Here is a 16,469-nt window from a genome sequence, read left to right on the forward strand (position 1 = left end):
GCTGTATCATGGCAGATGGATTTGGGTCTCTGTTGTCTCCACTCCTGGATTTTAGACCAGTCAGTTTGAGGAGAAGCATTCAGGATGGAGTCTAAGAGACATTTATTCCCCCATAGTATTGGCTTGGATTCTGCCTCGGAGGTGTTCTGGCTCATTTGGAGATCCTCATTGACTGAAGTTCATTTAGCTTTTTCAAACTAAAGATGTGCAACTCCGGAACCGACCAGCAGATGGACTAATGGATATAAATTGGAAAGACTTGGAGCGTAAGCTCTGGGTACTAGCCTAAATTGGCTGCTAAATACCACTCTGTTTTTATGGGGCTCGGGAAAATCTCTAACTATGGCGTGTAACTCCAAGCGTGACCAAGGTGTAAAGAGAACTTGTCTAAGTGCATGCTCTGATTGCTTGCCTTCAGCTGTAGGGCCAACAATCTGAGTGAACAACGGGGAGCTAGGGAGCTGAAGGGCAGGGGTCAAAGGAAGAGAGAGGTTCCCTCTGCCTACAACCTCAGGGCCAAGGTGAACCTTAAGAAGTCAGCTCAGGGACTTCACTGGTGGCCCAGTGGTTAAGACTCCACGCTCCCAATGCAGGGGGCACAGGTTCGATCCTTGGTCAGGGAACTAGATCCCGCATGCCGCAACTAAAGATCTGCATACCGCAATGAAGATCGCGCATAACGCAACTAACACCTGGTGCAGCCAAATATTAAAAAAAAAAAAAAGTCAGCTCAGAAGAGCTGCCCCCAGACCCCCAGGCTCCCTCTAGGCTGCCCCACCCTCTTGGGCTCTCCCATTCCAGCCCTCCCCACTCTGGGTCATCACTCACAGGGAACGGGTCTGTCTCCCCCACGGGATGGTGAACCCCCCTGAAGGCAGGACCTGGGCTCAGTTACCACCGTGTCCCCAGCATCATCCAGCACGGTGTGAGAAATGGATGAACCAACGAGTGAGCACATTCAGTGTGTAGACAAGTCATCGCATCAATTTAAAAGAAAATACCAACTGTTGTGTATCAGCTTTCTACCGTGGACCAGACTTGTGCTAACTGCATTGTTATTAATAGTTGTGATTAGTAGCAATAAGACCAAATAAAAAATTAAACCGTTAAGCCATGAGATTATTTGCTTTTCTATAAATCCTTCCCCCCTCCGATCACATTCCTTCCATCTCTCCTCCATTACTCTTCCCTCTCCTATGCTCCTCCACACTGTTCCCCTCTAGTCCTCCCTCCTGGCAGTGCTCCCTCTGTATATATATATATATATATATTTTTTTATTTTAAATTAATTAATTTATTTTTGCCTGCGTTGGGTCTTTGTTGCTGTGTGCGGGCTTTCTCTAGTTGCGGCGAGCCGGGACTACTCTTCGTTGAGGCACGCGGGCTTCTCATTGCTGTGGCTTCTCTTGTTGCAGATCATGGGCTCTAGGCGCGCGGGCTTCAGTAGTTGTAGCACGTGGGCTCAGTAGTTGTGGCTCGCGCGGGCTCTAGAGCGCAGGCTCAGTAGTTGTGGTGCACGGGCTTAGTTGCTCCGCAGCCTGTGGGATCTTCCCGGACCAGGGCTAGAACCCCTGACCCCTGCATTGGCAGGCGGAGTCTCAACCACTGCGCCACCAGGGAAGCCCCCTCTGTATATTTTTTACCCCAGTTAGTTCTCCTTCCAAAACTCCTCTCCCTTCAGTGCTCCTCCCCCATCCCTCCTCCATCCCATCTTCTTTCCAGGTGAACTCCATCTGGGTGAACAACAAACTAATGATAGGAGAGTGCGGTGTGGCCAAAAGATCAAGGCCATTGGGCCAGGGATGAGTCCGTTTTAATTGCTGGGGAATTAGCTTTGTAAATAACCCCGGCCCCTGCCCCCAGCCCCGCCTTGCCCCTCCCCCGGGGCGTGTCCAGTTTGGGCAGGAAGCTGCTTCCCCTAGAACAGTTCATCGCTGGGAAGGCGTGGAGGGCCCCCCTCCGAAGACAGGAGGAGCGCATCACGAGGCAGCCAGGGCGTGAGCACGAGGCCTCAGAGGACACTGATGCGCTCGGCCAGCCCCTGCATCTCGTGGTCCCGGGGTGGGAGGCTCCCGCCGAGCTCTCCGTCGGCTGGCAGCCCCGACCCGGGCAGCGGGTGCTCTGCCACGAACTGCTCCCAGCGCGCATCATCACTCTCGTGCGTAATGTACCGTTCGCCCATCTTCCCCTCCAGCTCTCGGAGGTCCAGCCACGTCTGGTACTCCTGGGCGGAGGAGAACAGGGGTTAGTTTGGGCGCTGCACCAAGGGCAGGCAATAGCGGCCAGAGCTTCGCCCCCATATGATCTGCCCTGCCAGTGAGAAGCCGGGTACGAGGGAAGGTGAAGGCACACCCTTCACAACCTGCCCAGCCAATTAGCTCCACCCCCTTCTACAGCCCAGCCAATGGGAGGCTCAGCCACGTTCCACGTCCATGAAAAATGTACCTACCTCCTTCACTACCTTAGCAGCCAGTAAGATATGGCTCCACCCCTTCCTCTAACCCGGCCAATGGGCCAGCCCCTCCCACTTCGCTCTCAGCCCCGCCCCTGCATCACCTGTAACCAGGGGTGGCTGAGAGACTTGTCCACGCTGTAGCGCTTGCGCATCTTCACCTGCAGTAGGTTGTTGATGAGGTCGATGGCTGCACCGGAAGGAGAGAGACGGCTCAAGCCCTGCGGGGTGTGGGGCCGTCCCTCCTCCAACAGGAATCCCAGCCTACTAGCCTGCCATCCAGGCCTTCCTTCTTCACTGGCATGAAAGCGTCACCTGCACTAATCACTCACCCACCCATTTCCTCATTAAATTACACATTTACCCCCACCCCTCACGAGGCACACACACTAGATCCTCCATCTCTTCTCCAAGTCTCTACCTCAGTTTCCCCATTCCTATGTCACCTTCATAAGTTTTGTCATACACAAGTACATACAGGATCTTGGCTTGCAGGATCTCAGTTCCCCGACCAGGGATAGAGCCTGGGCCACAGCAGTGAAAGCGCGGAGTCCTAACCTCTAGACCAGCAGGGAGCTCCCAAATGATTGTCTTAACTAACCTCCCTCCCACACTTCCTGTCCTCCTGAGCTTCTGGCTTCAGGACCTGCCCCTTGTTCTAACTTATCTAAGGCTTCTTGATGCACCCCAGTATCTTAGCCCTGCCCTTAGCTCACCCTCACACTTGGCTTTGCCCCAGAGCCACGGCCTCAGGACTTAATTTTCCCAGGCCCATCTTGAAGTCGGCAAGGCGCATCACACTACCAGGTCACAACGCCACAGCCCCTATATGCAGAGATCCCAAGATCTGCCTCCATCCTGGCCCCCAACCCCTGCCACCATATGCTTCTCTGACCTCCACCTGCTCCCAGGTTCCAGGTGTGACTTTGGTCTCAGGGCCGGTCAGTCCTTCTCCTGGACAGCTTCAGAAATCCTCCATGGCCCTGCCCCTCCTCTAGCCATGCCCCTAAACCAGCTCCCTCCACCACTGGATCCAACACCATGGCCCCAGGCCCATCTCCATCCCAGTCACAGACCCAATACCCGGCAAATTAGCCAAGCCCGTGTTTCTTAACCTTGCCCCATGGTCCCACCGCTTCTGCAGGACTAACCCTTTTGGGGTCATAACCCCAAAGACTCCAGGCCCCAGCCAGTGCCTTGGGAGGATCTGTTCCCTCTCTTGGCCACCCCAGCCCATTGGCTTTCTCAGGTCTAGTCCCTCTCCTGGTCCCACCCTAGACAAGCCAAGTCTTAGCCCCCAAGGCAGCAAGGGTCTGTCTTAGCGCTGCTAGGACACTTCCTTTGCAAATCACATGACCTAGTCTAGGCCTGAGTCTAGGGACCCTGGTTCCATACACCCTCTTGAGTCCCTAGCCCAACGTCCCAGGTCCTGGTGCCTCCCTGTTTAAAAGACGGCCCTCCCCATGCCCTTGCCCCATCACTAGGCTCCACCCTCATGACACCAGGCTGTTTTTTAGGGCCCAACCCTCCTGCGGCCCCGCCCATTCTTCCCACCATGCCCCCACCAGGGGGCCTCGGCCCTCGCCTCGGCCCAGGGGTCAGGTGAGTCCCACACCTCCCGCGGAGATGCAGCTCCAAGGGCAGGCTGGGTACATGAAGGCAGCGTTCTGAATCTGGTCTTTGATGTCCTCGTCCTCGTTGAAGGGAAACGTGCCACTGAGGCTGACGTACATGATCACGCCCACTGACCACATGTCCAGCGAGCGGTTGTAGCCCTGGTTGAGCAGCACCTCGGGCGCCAGGTAGGCCGGCGTGCCCACCACCGAGCGCCGGAACGACTTCTCGCCGATGATACGCGCGAAGCCGAAGTCACACAGCTTCACCTGCGGAGGCGAAGGGTAGAGGGTCTGAGGGTGTGTGGAGGTCGTGCTTCCCGCCCCTCCGCAAGTGTACCCCACCACGGTATTCCAGACAAACTCGAACGCTGGTTCGAATCCAGCTTCCTCTGTTCACTAGCTGGGTGACCCTGGGCAAGTGACTTCCTCTCTCTGTGCCTCAGTTTCCTCATCTGTACGAGGAGGAGGAGGACGAGGGGGAGCGTACCAACGCCTGTATCAGATGGCGGCCGTGAGGATTCCCTGAGTTGATCCATCTAAAACTCACAGGACAATAAATGCCCGGCATGCAGTGAGGGGTCCATAAAGGCTCCCTGCCACTTGACCTCTGTCACATCGAGCAGGTCTCAACCTCCTCGTGCCTCTGCTTCCTCTTTTGCACAGTGGAGATGCTAACAGTTCCTACTTAAAGGGTAGGGTGTATGAACTGAAATATATGGAAGATGTTAGGAGCAGCGGCAGGCATAGAGCGAGCCTCGGTGACCTCAGCAGAGGGACCTAACTTCTCCCAGCACGGGTTTTGTCTTCTGGGTTGGGAATGTTAACAGCAGCTGCCGCTCAGGCTTCCCTGGGGATTAAATGGGACCGAACATGTAAATCGCTGATGATGGTATCCAGACGGTAACAGGTGAGAACTTACCTTGCCCTTGTTGGGGGCAGTCTAGGGTCATGGACAGGCTTTAGAGCCAGCAATATCTGGGTTCAAGGTCCTGTCTGCTGCTTACCAGTCCATGGGCAGCTGCTACCTCTATTCACATACTGTCCCTCCCCTACACAAAACCCTTCTCTGGCTGACTATTGCCCTGAGCCTCTGTTGCCTTCAAAAACAGCCACACCCCAACCCCTGACCCAAATCTCAATGTGACAACCAAACCACCCTTTCCTAAGATCCTTTGCCCTTCTGACAGACCTTATAATCTTTTCCTTTTCTAAGATCCACGCTTTTCTACCTATCTTACAATGGAATATTATATGGCCATAAAAAGAAGTGAAGTTCTGACACATGCTACAACCTAAATGAACCCTGAAAACATTAACTAAGTGAAAGAAGCCAGTCACAAAGACCACATATTATATTATTGTATATTCCATATATTTAATTCCATTTATATGCAATGCTCAGAACAGACAAATCCATGGAAAGCAGATCGGTGGTTGTGGTTGGGGGGATGATGGGACTGGAGGATGTTGGCTAAGAGGTATGAGGTTTCTTTTGTGGTGGTGAAAATATTCCAAAATTGATCGTGGTGATGGTTGCACAACTCTGAATACATTAAAAGCCACTGAATTGTATACTTTAAATCAGTGAATTGTATAGTATATGCATTATATCTCAATAAAGCTGTTAAAAAAACAAAAGTACAGATCTTTCCACCACAGGGCCTTTGCACAGGCTGTTCCAGCTGCCTAGAACACTTGTCCTCCCAGAAAACTACTCCTTCTTCAGATAGGTTTTCTCTGACTCTCCACTGGGCTATACAGTTACGTGAGCTCATAGAACTGTGTCACGGAACTCATCACAGATATAATTACATTTCTGGGACAAATTGATCAACATTTGCTCTTCCCTCTATGATCTTTGCTGTCCAATATGGTGGCCACTGGCCACATGTGGCTGCTGAGCACATGAATGTGGCAAGTGCAACTGAGGAACTACTTTCTATTTAATTTTAATTAATTTATATTTAAAAAGGGATCCTAGGGACTTCCCTGGCAGTCCAGTGGTTAAGAATCCTCACTTCCACTGCAGGGGGCATGGGTCTGATCCCTGGCTGGGGAACTAGGATCCCACGTGCCGTGCGGTACGGTCAAAAATAAAAAATAAAATAAAAATAAAAAGGGATTCTAGATTTTGTTATTGGAAAACTTTTAAATACGCTTGGAACAACTTGGGTGTGTCAATCTACTTCCCCAACGGTTAATTTTATGAAATCTAAGTACAAAACCGAGTATTTCTGATAGAAATTTAATATCTGAATTGAGATGTGCTGTAAGTGTAAAATACACACCGGATTTGGAACACAGTATGAAAAGAAAGAATATTTCATTAATAATGTTTATGCTGGGACTTCCCTGGTGGTCTACTGGCTAAGACTCCATGCACCCAGTGCAGGGGGCATAGGTTCGATCCCTGGTCAGGGAACTAGATCCCACATGCTGCAACTGAGAGTTCACATGCTGCAACTAAAGATACTGCATGTTGCAACTAAGATCCGGCGCAGCCAAACAAACCAATAAATAAATATACTTTTTTTAATTAAAAAAAACTCAATAATGTTTATGCTGATTGCATGTTGAAATTGTCATATTTAGATATACTAAATAATTATTAGAGTTAATTTCACCAGTTTCTTTTCACTGTTTAAAATGTGCCTACTAGAAAATGTAAAATTACACATATGGTTCACATTATATTTCTAGTAGATATTACTGCTCGAAGTTAGAGTTTCTCATTCACTGCACTATTGACATTAGGGAAAGATAATCCTTTGTTATGGGGCTGTCCTGTGCACTGTAGGGTGTTTAGATGCCCGTAGCAACTGCCCCCCCCCAAACAGTTGTGACAACCAAAAATGTCTCCAACATTGTCAAATGTCCCCCGGGGGGCAAAATCACCCCCCCACCCCCACTGTAAACCAGTGGGCATAGAGATGGGGATGTCTCTACTTACCACAGTTCCTAATGCCCCAGCATGGAGCCTGGCACAAAGCAGGCACACAGTAATTTTTAGTTGGTGACCAAAATGAACTTTTAAAATGAAACGAAATAATCACAAAACATAGATAATAAAGCAAAAACTTCACAGGGATGTGGAAGGGCTAAATGAGAACCTGTAACTAAAGGCCCATAAACACAGTAGGCACACAATCAACTGTAGCTGTTATAATCATCACTCTTGCTTAATCTGGTTCTGCCCCAAGGGGGTTCTCATCGACTAGTCAGAGGCTCATCAGAACTGTTTTCCTAAGAGACCCACAGAAGAAATTACCAGTGGCCCCCCTCTGATATCTGTTCTCTGCTTCTCCCCTTCCTAAAAATCCTGAATTTTTAATGAGCCACACGGTCACCCAGAATGAAAACTACATTTCCCAGTTCCCTTTGCAGCCAGCCATGACCACGTGATAAAGTTCCAGTCAATGGGATGTGAGAAGTGCCCCATGCAACTTCAAAGTATTGCCTTAGGGAAGGTAAGGCATGTATCCATTTCTTCTACCCCGTTTCTTTCCTCCCTTCCTCCCACCCCCATTATCTTTTCACAATTGGGGGCGCGGCAGCAGCACATCATGGACCATGAAGACCAGGCAACACCATAGAGAGGCCAGCACAAGACAGCAGGAGCTGTGGTCCCAACACCATGGAGCTGCTTTTTCACCCTCAAAATGCTTATGCTCGGGCTTCCCTGGTGGCGCAGTGGTTGAGAGTCCGCCTGCCAATGCAGGGGACACGGGTTCGTGCCCCGGTCCGGGAAGATCCTGCATGCTGCAGAGCGGCTGGGCCCGTGAGCCATGGCCGCTGAGCCTGCGCGTCCGGAGCCTGTGCTCCACAACGGGAGAGGCCACAACAGTGAGAGGCCCGCGCACCGCAAAAAAAAAAAAAAAAAAATGCTTATGCTGGACCCTACACGAGTGAGAGACAAGCCTCTATCTCATTTAGGCCATTATCTTGGGTCTCTGTGTCTGATTAATTACCTTGATTAATACAATCCCCACCCACCACCAGTACTGGATGGACTTCCCCAAATCAGGAGGAGACATGTCTGACCTGAGGAAATGGGTCGGCTGACGCCAGCAACACATTTTCCGGTTTCAAGTCACAGTGGACGATATTCTTGAAGTGAAGGTGTCTCAAAGCCACCAGGATCTGAGGGGAGGCAATGGAGCCAGTAAGAAAGTTAGAAAGGTCCCTGCCCCAAGATTCTGCCCTCAGCAGCCAGCCCTCCACACCCCATCCATGCCCCACTCTGTACCCCTAAAGATGCCCCCCAGCACTAGGGGAGGCACTGGAGCACCAACGAAGAATTTCAAAATCCCAGAACCATTTCCATCAGAGATAGGAGTTGGACATACAATTCTAGGAAGGCTGAACTGGAGCAGAGATTTGGGAAGCTCCTGAGACACCTTGGCATGTGGATCATGATGAAAAAGTGCTATGAATAAAGCAGTGGCTTTCAAGGAGGTACTATTGTGTGATTCCATTTTTTAAAAAATATTTTTCAGCCATTAAAAAAATGGAAACAATACAAACAATACCAACATGACATGTCATAAATTAAACGTAACACCTTTAAGAGGTGGGGGGATTGTAGAGCCAGCCTACTAAGGTAGCAAACCTGGCTCCACACTTACTAGCCTGTTGCCTAGGGCAAGTCTCTTAACCTCTCCGGGTCTCAGTTTTCTCACCTGTAAAATGGGGGTAATAGCAGTACCCATCCTCATGGGTTGCTGTGAGCTTTAAGTGAGTTGACGCATATAGAGTGCTTAGGGCAGTGTCTGGCACAGAGCAAGCACTCCATGTGAGCTATTATTATTGTTGCTGTTTTTAGTTATTATTCTTGTGGTGGTCTGTTAGCAGACATATTCTTGTGAGTGTTTCAAATAAAACTTTTCCTGCTGTATCTATTAATTTAAGAGTATTCTATGATGGCAAGGTGAGCTGACTTAAAAAAAACAAAAACAAAAAACTGTTACCATCTGTTACCACTAATCTACGGGAGCCATGATTTTCCTTGATTCTAGGTAACCCAAACAAAATACACAGGAAGTACAGAGTGATATAAGCATGAAGTTGTAATCTATATCTTAGAACTGAAGTATTTGTACTTTCTCATTGTTTTTGCTGGATGATTTTCGAGTACGGAAATGCTATTTGAAAGCTACTGCTGAGGTCCAAGCTCCTCATTCTACAGACAGGGAGACTGAGATCCAAAGACGTATATGGACATCCTCTTCTACAGATCTTCAGTTTTTTTATTTTTCCAACCCCTAGTAAATGTGGTGAACAGAAAGGGCAGATTGGAAGCTAGACAGACCCAGGTTCAAACCTTGGCCAGACAGCTACCTAGCGATGTGACCTTGTAGCTGTGTGACCCTGGGCAAGACCTAGGAACCTCCCTCCACCTCAGTTTCCTCATCTGTAAGATGTGGATTATAGTAATACCTACCTCAAAGGTGGTTGTGAAGCCTATAAGTTCATGAGGTATAGGGCTTAGCACAGGACTTGGGGTGGGGCAGGCAAGAGGCAAAAAGCAGAAATCTGCAAAGGGAAAGAGAAAGAGAGAGAAGAGCACAGGCAAAAAGAGAGGAAGAGATGAAAGACCAGAAAGAGAAACTGCCTCAGTTGCTGAAGGCAGGCAGTTTCCTCTCCCCACCTGAAGTCTGGATGAGCCTGCCTCAGTGGGTTTCTAACCCCACCCTGCAAGTCAGCCTGACAAAGGCACACAGCTTGGGAGAGCAAGGGTGCTGGGCCTGGAGAAAGGAAGCCAGCACAGGGGACTTTGCAACCAACAGAGAACATGTCCCAGAATCAGGTGTGGAACCAGCCAGGTGGGAAGATCTTTCTAGGAAGGCTGTGAAACCCAGAAAATGAAAGTAAACCATGAACAAAATAAAGAGGAAAAGAAATACTGGGATTAGAGATGGGTACAATACAAGCAGCAAAGATCCAGGGTCCTTCATATACAAAGAGCTCTTACAATTCAATAAGAATAATCCAATTGAAAAATGGGCAAAGAGTGCATAAAGCACAGGCCAATAAACATGTGAAAATATGCTCAACTTCACCCATAATTTTTAAACCAGCAAATGAAGCCACATGTAGTATTATTTTTCCACCTTTAAAACTGGTGATTGGGCTTCCCTGGTGGCACCGTGGTTATGAGTCTGCCTGCCAATGCAGGGGGCATGGGTTCGAGCCCTGATCCAGGAAGATCCCACATGCCGCAGAGCAACTAAGCCAGTGCACCACAACTACTGGGCCTGCACTCTAGAGCCCACGAGCCACAACTACTGAGCTCACGTGCCACAACAACTGACGCCTGCATACCTAGAGCCCGTGCTCAGCAACAAGAGAAGCTACTGCAATGATAAGCCCACGTACCACCAGGAAGAGTAGCCCCCACTCGCCACAACTAGAGAAAGCCCACCCGCGGCAATGAAGACCCAATGCAGCCAAAAATAAATAAATAACATAAAAAAAAAAAAGACTGGTGATTATATTGGGAATTCCCTGGCTGTCCAGTGGTTAGGACTAGGTGTTTTTACTGCTGTGGCCTGGGTTCAATTCCTGGTTGGGGAACTAAGATCCTGCAAGCCATGCAGCATGGCAAACAAACAAACAAAAAGCCTGGTGATTATATTATCCAGAGTTAGTCAGGAGTGAGAAAATAGACACCCTCAAACTTTGTTGGTGAGAACAAAGATTGAAGGAGGTTTTAGAGGACTTCCCTGGTGGCATAGTTGTTAAGAATCTGCCTGCCAATGCCGGGGACGTGGGTTCGATCCCTGGTGCAGGAAGATCCTACATGCCACGGTGCAACTAAGCCCATTCGCCACAACTACTGAAGCCCGTGCGCCTAGAGCCAGAGCTCCGCAGCAAGAGAAGCCACCGCAATGAGAAGCCTGCGGGCAGCAATGAAGACCCAACGCAGCCAAAAATAAATAAATTTATTAAAAAAAAAAAAGAAAGAGGTTTTAGAGAATAACCGGGCAACATCTTTTTTAAAAATTTAAAGCACATTTCCCTGGGTTCAGGAGTCTACTCTTCGAAATGCATTCTATTGAAATTCTGCCACCAGAACCTGTCGACGTTTGTAGACAAATGTTCACAGGATGTTGCTTGCAGTAGTGGAATAGTGAAACCAACTACATGCTCAGCAACTGGGGAATTTGGTGATACCCGTCATGGGGCGCAATTAAGAAAAAGAGACAGTCCTGCTAACTACACACTGAAATAGAACAGTCTTCCAGAAGCACTGTTAAAGTGAAAGTAAGAAGCAGAACAACGTAGCGTTATATACGTGAAATCAATTAAAATGCATGCACTTGTGCACGTGCACACACACACACACACAAATAACACAAATTAGTTTGACTTTACTCAGTAAAAGCACAGCTCCCAGGTTTAAATCCCACCAGCTGTGTGACCCTGGGCAAGTTACTTATAAGGTCCCTGAGCCTCAGTAAAATGGGAGTAATAATAACCACTACCACACAAGTTGCTATGAAGATTAAATGAACTAAAACAGTGCCTGGCATAGAGTAAGTGCTCAATAAAGTTTAGTGACCACATTATTTATCATCCTCGTTATCAGCATCCCCCGTCCCAGCCCCGCCCACTCTGGGGGATCACTGTCCAGGGCTGGGGCTATTTTGGTCACCGCTGTGTCCTCACACTGCCCAGTATGGCCAGGCACAGTGGTTCACGCAGTGTGTGTTGAACCATTTAATAAATGAATGAATGAATGAGCTCCTCAGAGAAAGGCCTCTCTCCCCTTCCTTGTTTTTTCATGAATAAAGTCTGGCCCAGTGAACCTGACTCATTATATAAAGTAATAAAAAATATAAAATGATAATCATTTATTATTTTTCTATAATAATAGTTATTATTACTACTCTATTATTTTCTACTTATTATCCTATTATGTTTCTATTGTTATTACTCTATTATTATTCTATTAACTGTTCTATTATAATTTAAAAAGTATCACTCTATTACTTTTTCTATGATTGTTATTATTACTCTATTATTACGTTTTCTATTACTCGCTATTATGACTCCCACCCAAGGTCTGCCTGCCCTTCGGGGGCACACGGCACATGCGCGTCTTGCAGGGCAGGTGGGGAGCCTGGGCGGGGAGGCTGGCGTTGGGCGGGGCAGTGGGCGGGGCAGGCGCACCTGGGTGATGAGGAACTTGGTGAGGCGCTCAGGCAGCCGGCCCTTCTCGCTGGAGAGGATCATCTCCAGCATGTCCCCGTGCAGCTTCTCCATCACCACAAATACCTTCTCCGGGGTCTCGAACATACACTCCAGGTTGACAATCCCCGGGTGCCGCAGACTCTGGGGTGGGTGGGGTGGGAGGGGGGGCGGGGGTCAGAACCCAGGTCACCCGCAAACTTGAGACCCTAGAGGGCAAGCCATAGGAGCAGGCAGACGACAAACAAGACAGATATCCCCGGAGGGTCGGCTGTTCCTTCCCTGGGGGTGCCATTGGGGGAGGGGAAAGGGCTTCCATAGCCCCAGACAGAACCACCCCTCTAGCGCCACCAAGTGTCCAGAAGGATCTTTACATCATGAAATTCTGGTGAAGGTCCAGGGTTGTGGGAACAAGAGAAGGGGAGCGTGGAGAAATGGGAAGGAGCTTTGTACATCTGTATCTTTTAAATCCCTGCCCTCCTTCCCTTCCCCAGCCCTAGCCTAGCTGAACCCCATCTCTCCCACCCAGCCTCCTCCCTGGGGTCCAGGTTCCAGCCCCACACCTTTTCCCCCTACCCTCCAATAGCAGCCAGAGGGATCTTTCGAAAGTTCACATCTGACCCTGTCCCTTCCTTGCTCAAAATCCTTCCATGGCTCCCCAGCACCCTCAGGAGAAAGCCCATAGGGTGTGACCCCCAGCCTCCCCCCTAGCCTCACCACCCACCACCTTTCTTCACATAAACCATCTAGTAACCTTGAACTCCTTCTAGTTCCTAGAAGACTTCGTGTTCCCTCTCACCTCTGGACCTTTGCACGGGTTGGTCCCTCTGCTCAGAGTACCTTCTCTACCCCTTCAGTCTCAACATGCATGGTGCCTCCGCTAGGAAGCCTTCCCTGACTATCCCCAGACTGGAGGAAGTGGCAAGGGGGCAAAGGAGGAAGTGGGAAGGGAAGGCCCTTCCTGGGTGGGGAGGGGGGCAGAGTTGGACCACAGATCTCAGGGGTCACCTGCAGAATGGCTACTTCGTTCCGGAGTTGGCTCTCCTGCTTGGTGGGGAAACGCAGTTTGTCGATGACCTTTACTGCCACGTCCCGGCCTGTCTTCCGGTGCTTTCCTGGGCAGGGGGTAGGGGAGATGGGGGATGAGGGGAGCAGGACCTTCCAGTCCTGGCAAGAGGAAGGCCCCACCAGAGGGACACAGCCGGAATTGGGCAGAGGTGGATGAAAGGCCATCATGGGGGCTCTGAGGGGTCCCCAGGAGAGATGCGAGGGGTGGAGGGCCCTGGGAATAAAAGTGGAAAGTAAAGACAGAGCTCCGAGGAGGGGAATCTATAACATGGGAAACTAGATATATAACCAATCAGAATCTAGCATCTAGCTCTGTGGCCAATCAGCATAGAATTTACCTTCCCTATTAATAACGGGAGAAAAGTCATTGGCCTTTCCCAGTGAGAAAAGGCGAGCCTGCAACCATCTGCCCCCAGGATCTAGCTTTCTAATCAGCTAGAAAAAGTGGTGAGCATGCAGGCAATCACAGGGAAGGTCTGGGCTCAAGACCCCTTTCTGGGTCAGCTCTTGAAGCATCCTTACCGCCATAGACCACTCCAAACTGGCCCGAGCCCAGCACCTCATCCGGGAAGATCTGGTAGACAGTGGCAATGTCCTGCAGGGTGGGGACAGGGAGGGTCAGGGGTGCAAATGGAGATGGGGAGGTCAAGGAGACTAGGAGGGTGGGAGAGCTTGGAGGCTGTTTGGGAGCGGGAGGGGGAACACATCCTCGGGGCTGTGGGATGCGGGCAGAGTCTCACCACATTCTCCTGGATCTGGCTGTTAGACACAGAGATGCTCAGAGAAGCTTGTCCTGGGGAGAGGGGGAGGCGGAGGTGAGGGGACCCCAGGCTCAAGGTCACGTTCACCCATAACTCCACCCTCTGGAGCCAGTAGTCAGGCTACTGACTGACTTGTTCACTAAGAACCTCAGTTTCCTCCTCTGGAAGAACGGAAACCATAAAAAGACCTCTCTCCTAGGGCCAGTGAGAGGAGGAAATGAGACAGGAGCTCAAAAAGTGAGGCCATGAATGAGTTCACGGAGCATTTCACTCTGTGATCTCAGCACCAAGCGATGATCCCATTTTACAGAGGAGGAAACTGAGGCTCAGCGGGAAACTCCAAACTGACTCCGGCCTCTTCCCCTGCATTTGCCCCACTACTAATCCAACCAAGGTCAGACATTTCCAAAGTCTTGATCCTTCTGCCATTTGAACATCTGTCCCCTCCCTGAGGAACATCCGGCCCTCGCCCCTCAGCCTCCTCCCTGGTCTCCCTGCCCCGTTCCGCCCTCTCCTATTCGCCCTCCATAAGGAAGCCAGAGGGATCTTGTTGAAGCACAAACCTGACTCCATCCTTCCCCTGCTCAAAACCCTGCCATGGCCGCCCAGTGCCCTGAGGAGGAAGGCCGAGGCCCTTAAACAAGCAGAGTTTGTGTGTATTCCCGACATGCTGGCCTCCTTGCTGGGCCTCCGATACATCAAGTTCTCTCCTATCTCTGGGCCTTTGCATTTGCTGTTTCCTCTGCCAGGAATGCTCTTTCCCTCATTGTGGACTTAGTTAAACCCTCCTCATCTCTCAGTCTCAGCTCAAATGTTACTCCTGGGGCCATGTCAGATTCCTTTAGCACATGTTCTACGTCCCACTTGTCTTTCATCCAGGATGACCTGATGAATATCTGTTACTCACCCTCGACTATGAGCTCCATAAGGCGGGAACCTGGGACTCCCTGATCATCCTTTGCCTCTGCGTGAAAGGATTTCCCACTTCCTTTCCCTTCATTTCACCCCTCTTCAACTTCCAGGTCTTAGCTCAGATGTTGCCTCCTTCAGGAAGCCCTCCGGGACACCCAGGCTGAGTTAGTCACCCACTCTGAGCTCCCACAGCCCTCTGGCTCCCCTATCCCAGCCCTGCCCACTCTGAGTCATCACTGTCTGGGAACAGGTCTGTCTTCCCTACTGGACCAGGAAGGCAGGTCCTGAGCTGTCTTAGTCATAGCGGTGGCCCCAGCATTACCCAGCACAGGCCAGGCACAAAGGAGCACGAATCAAAAAGTCTGAACTCACAGTTTGGCGGAGTTGGCACCCCTGGGAAAAGACTCAGAAAGGGAAAGTAACATGCCCAAGACTGTACGTTAGGTCTAGGGCTTAATGATTTAGACCCAGGCCTGCTGAGTCCAGAAGCCACATTCTCCACTCTGACATTCCCTGGCTCTTCCCTTCTCCAGGATCCCACCCAAGCCCTCCAAGACCCATCCTCCCAGGGACCCAGGGTGGGGGACTTACTGTGGGGCGCATGGCCTGGGGCACTGGGTGCATCCTGGAGGATGACAGGCATCAGGGCCTGGCGGATGGCTGTTTCCCAGCCCCGGGCAGTCTCGGCCCCCTGCCCGCTGGGCCCCCCTGGGGCCCCGCCAGGGGTTTCGCCCACAAAGTAGGTGGTGTTGGCAGTGACAATCTCGAAGCAGTGTGGGTTGGTGCCTGGTGGCACAAGGCTGAAGTTCTGGGCAGGCTCCACGGCGAGGATTTCAGACAGTGGAATTTCCTGGCAGGACACAGAGCCAGCACCCGTGAGGGCTCCAGGCTGACCCTGGGGCTCTCCACTTACTCAGATGAGCACACAGAACCCAGTGTCATTGCAGAAGGGGCTGGTTTGCATGGAGGGGTCAGGAAAGGCCTCCTGGTGGAAGTTACATTGAAGCAGAGATCGGAAAGGTAAGAAGAGGCCAGCTGGTGGAGGAGTGGGTGGAGCATGTGCAAAGGCCCTGAGGTAGAAAAGGCTTGTGTTCAAGGAACATGTCGTATCCCCATTACATGGATTGTGCCTGGCACACAGTAGGCATGCCATGTTTGATGAACTAATAAAGGATAAAAATAAAATAAATTAATTAATGAAATCAGGCTAGGCCCAGGCCTCATGGGCCACAGGGAGGAGCCTGAGCTTTGTCTCCAGGGCCTTGGGGAGCCACAGAAGGGTTTAGTGCAAGGTGGGGAGTAGTTCTCTCTGGCTGTGTGTGGAGGGTGGATGGGAGAGGATGGGACTGACATAGGAGACCAGGAAGGAGGCAGAGGGGACCCTGGGAGGAGAGAGGGTGCGGTGTCTATGGGGAGGAAAAAGAGTGTGCTTTGAAAAGTGTTGAAAGACAAAGGAAGGGAGGAAGAAAA

General features: G+C 50.5%; 1 protein-coding gene across 2 annotated transcripts in view; it reads right to left on the reverse strand.

The window, feature by feature from the left end:
• Positions 1–1,779: 1,779 nt before the first annotated feature.
• Positions 1,780–16,469, reverse strand: part of PRKD2 (protein kinase D2) — a 30,761-nt gene continuing 16,071 nt past the window's right edge. For both annotated transcript variants that reach the window (XM_027079939.1, XM_027079938.1), the window contains 9 exons: positions 15,591–15,849; positions 14,067–14,119; positions 13,849–13,921; positions 13,267–13,373; positions 12,241–12,402; positions 8,110–8,208; positions 4,068–4,335; positions 2,557–2,642; positions 1,780–2,224 (listed from right to left, as the gene is read on the reverse strand). In XM_027079939.1, coding sequence (XP_026935740.1) covers positions 2,012–2,224; positions 2,557–2,642; positions 4,068–4,335; positions 8,110–8,208; positions 12,241–12,402; positions 13,267–13,373; positions 13,849–13,921; positions 14,067–14,119; positions 15,591–15,849 — 1,320 coding nt within the window. In that variant the 3' untranslated portion in view covers positions 1,780–2,011. The remainder of the gene's footprint in view (positions 2,225–2,556; positions 2,643–4,067; positions 4,336–8,109; positions 8,209–12,240; positions 12,403–13,266; positions 13,374–13,848; positions 13,922–14,066; positions 14,120–15,590; positions 15,850–16,469) is intronic.

The sequence above is a fragment of the Aethalodelphis obliquidens genome, unplaced genomic scaffold (assembly GCF_003676395.1).
Source record: "Aethalodelphis obliquidens isolate GAN/ISIS:26980383/991018 unplaced genomic scaffold, ASM367639v1 scaffold43, whole genome shotgun sequence".
Classification (NCBI taxonomy): domain Eukaryota; kingdom Metazoa; phylum Chordata; class Mammalia; order Artiodactyla; family Delphinidae; genus Aethalodelphis; species Aethalodelphis obliquidens.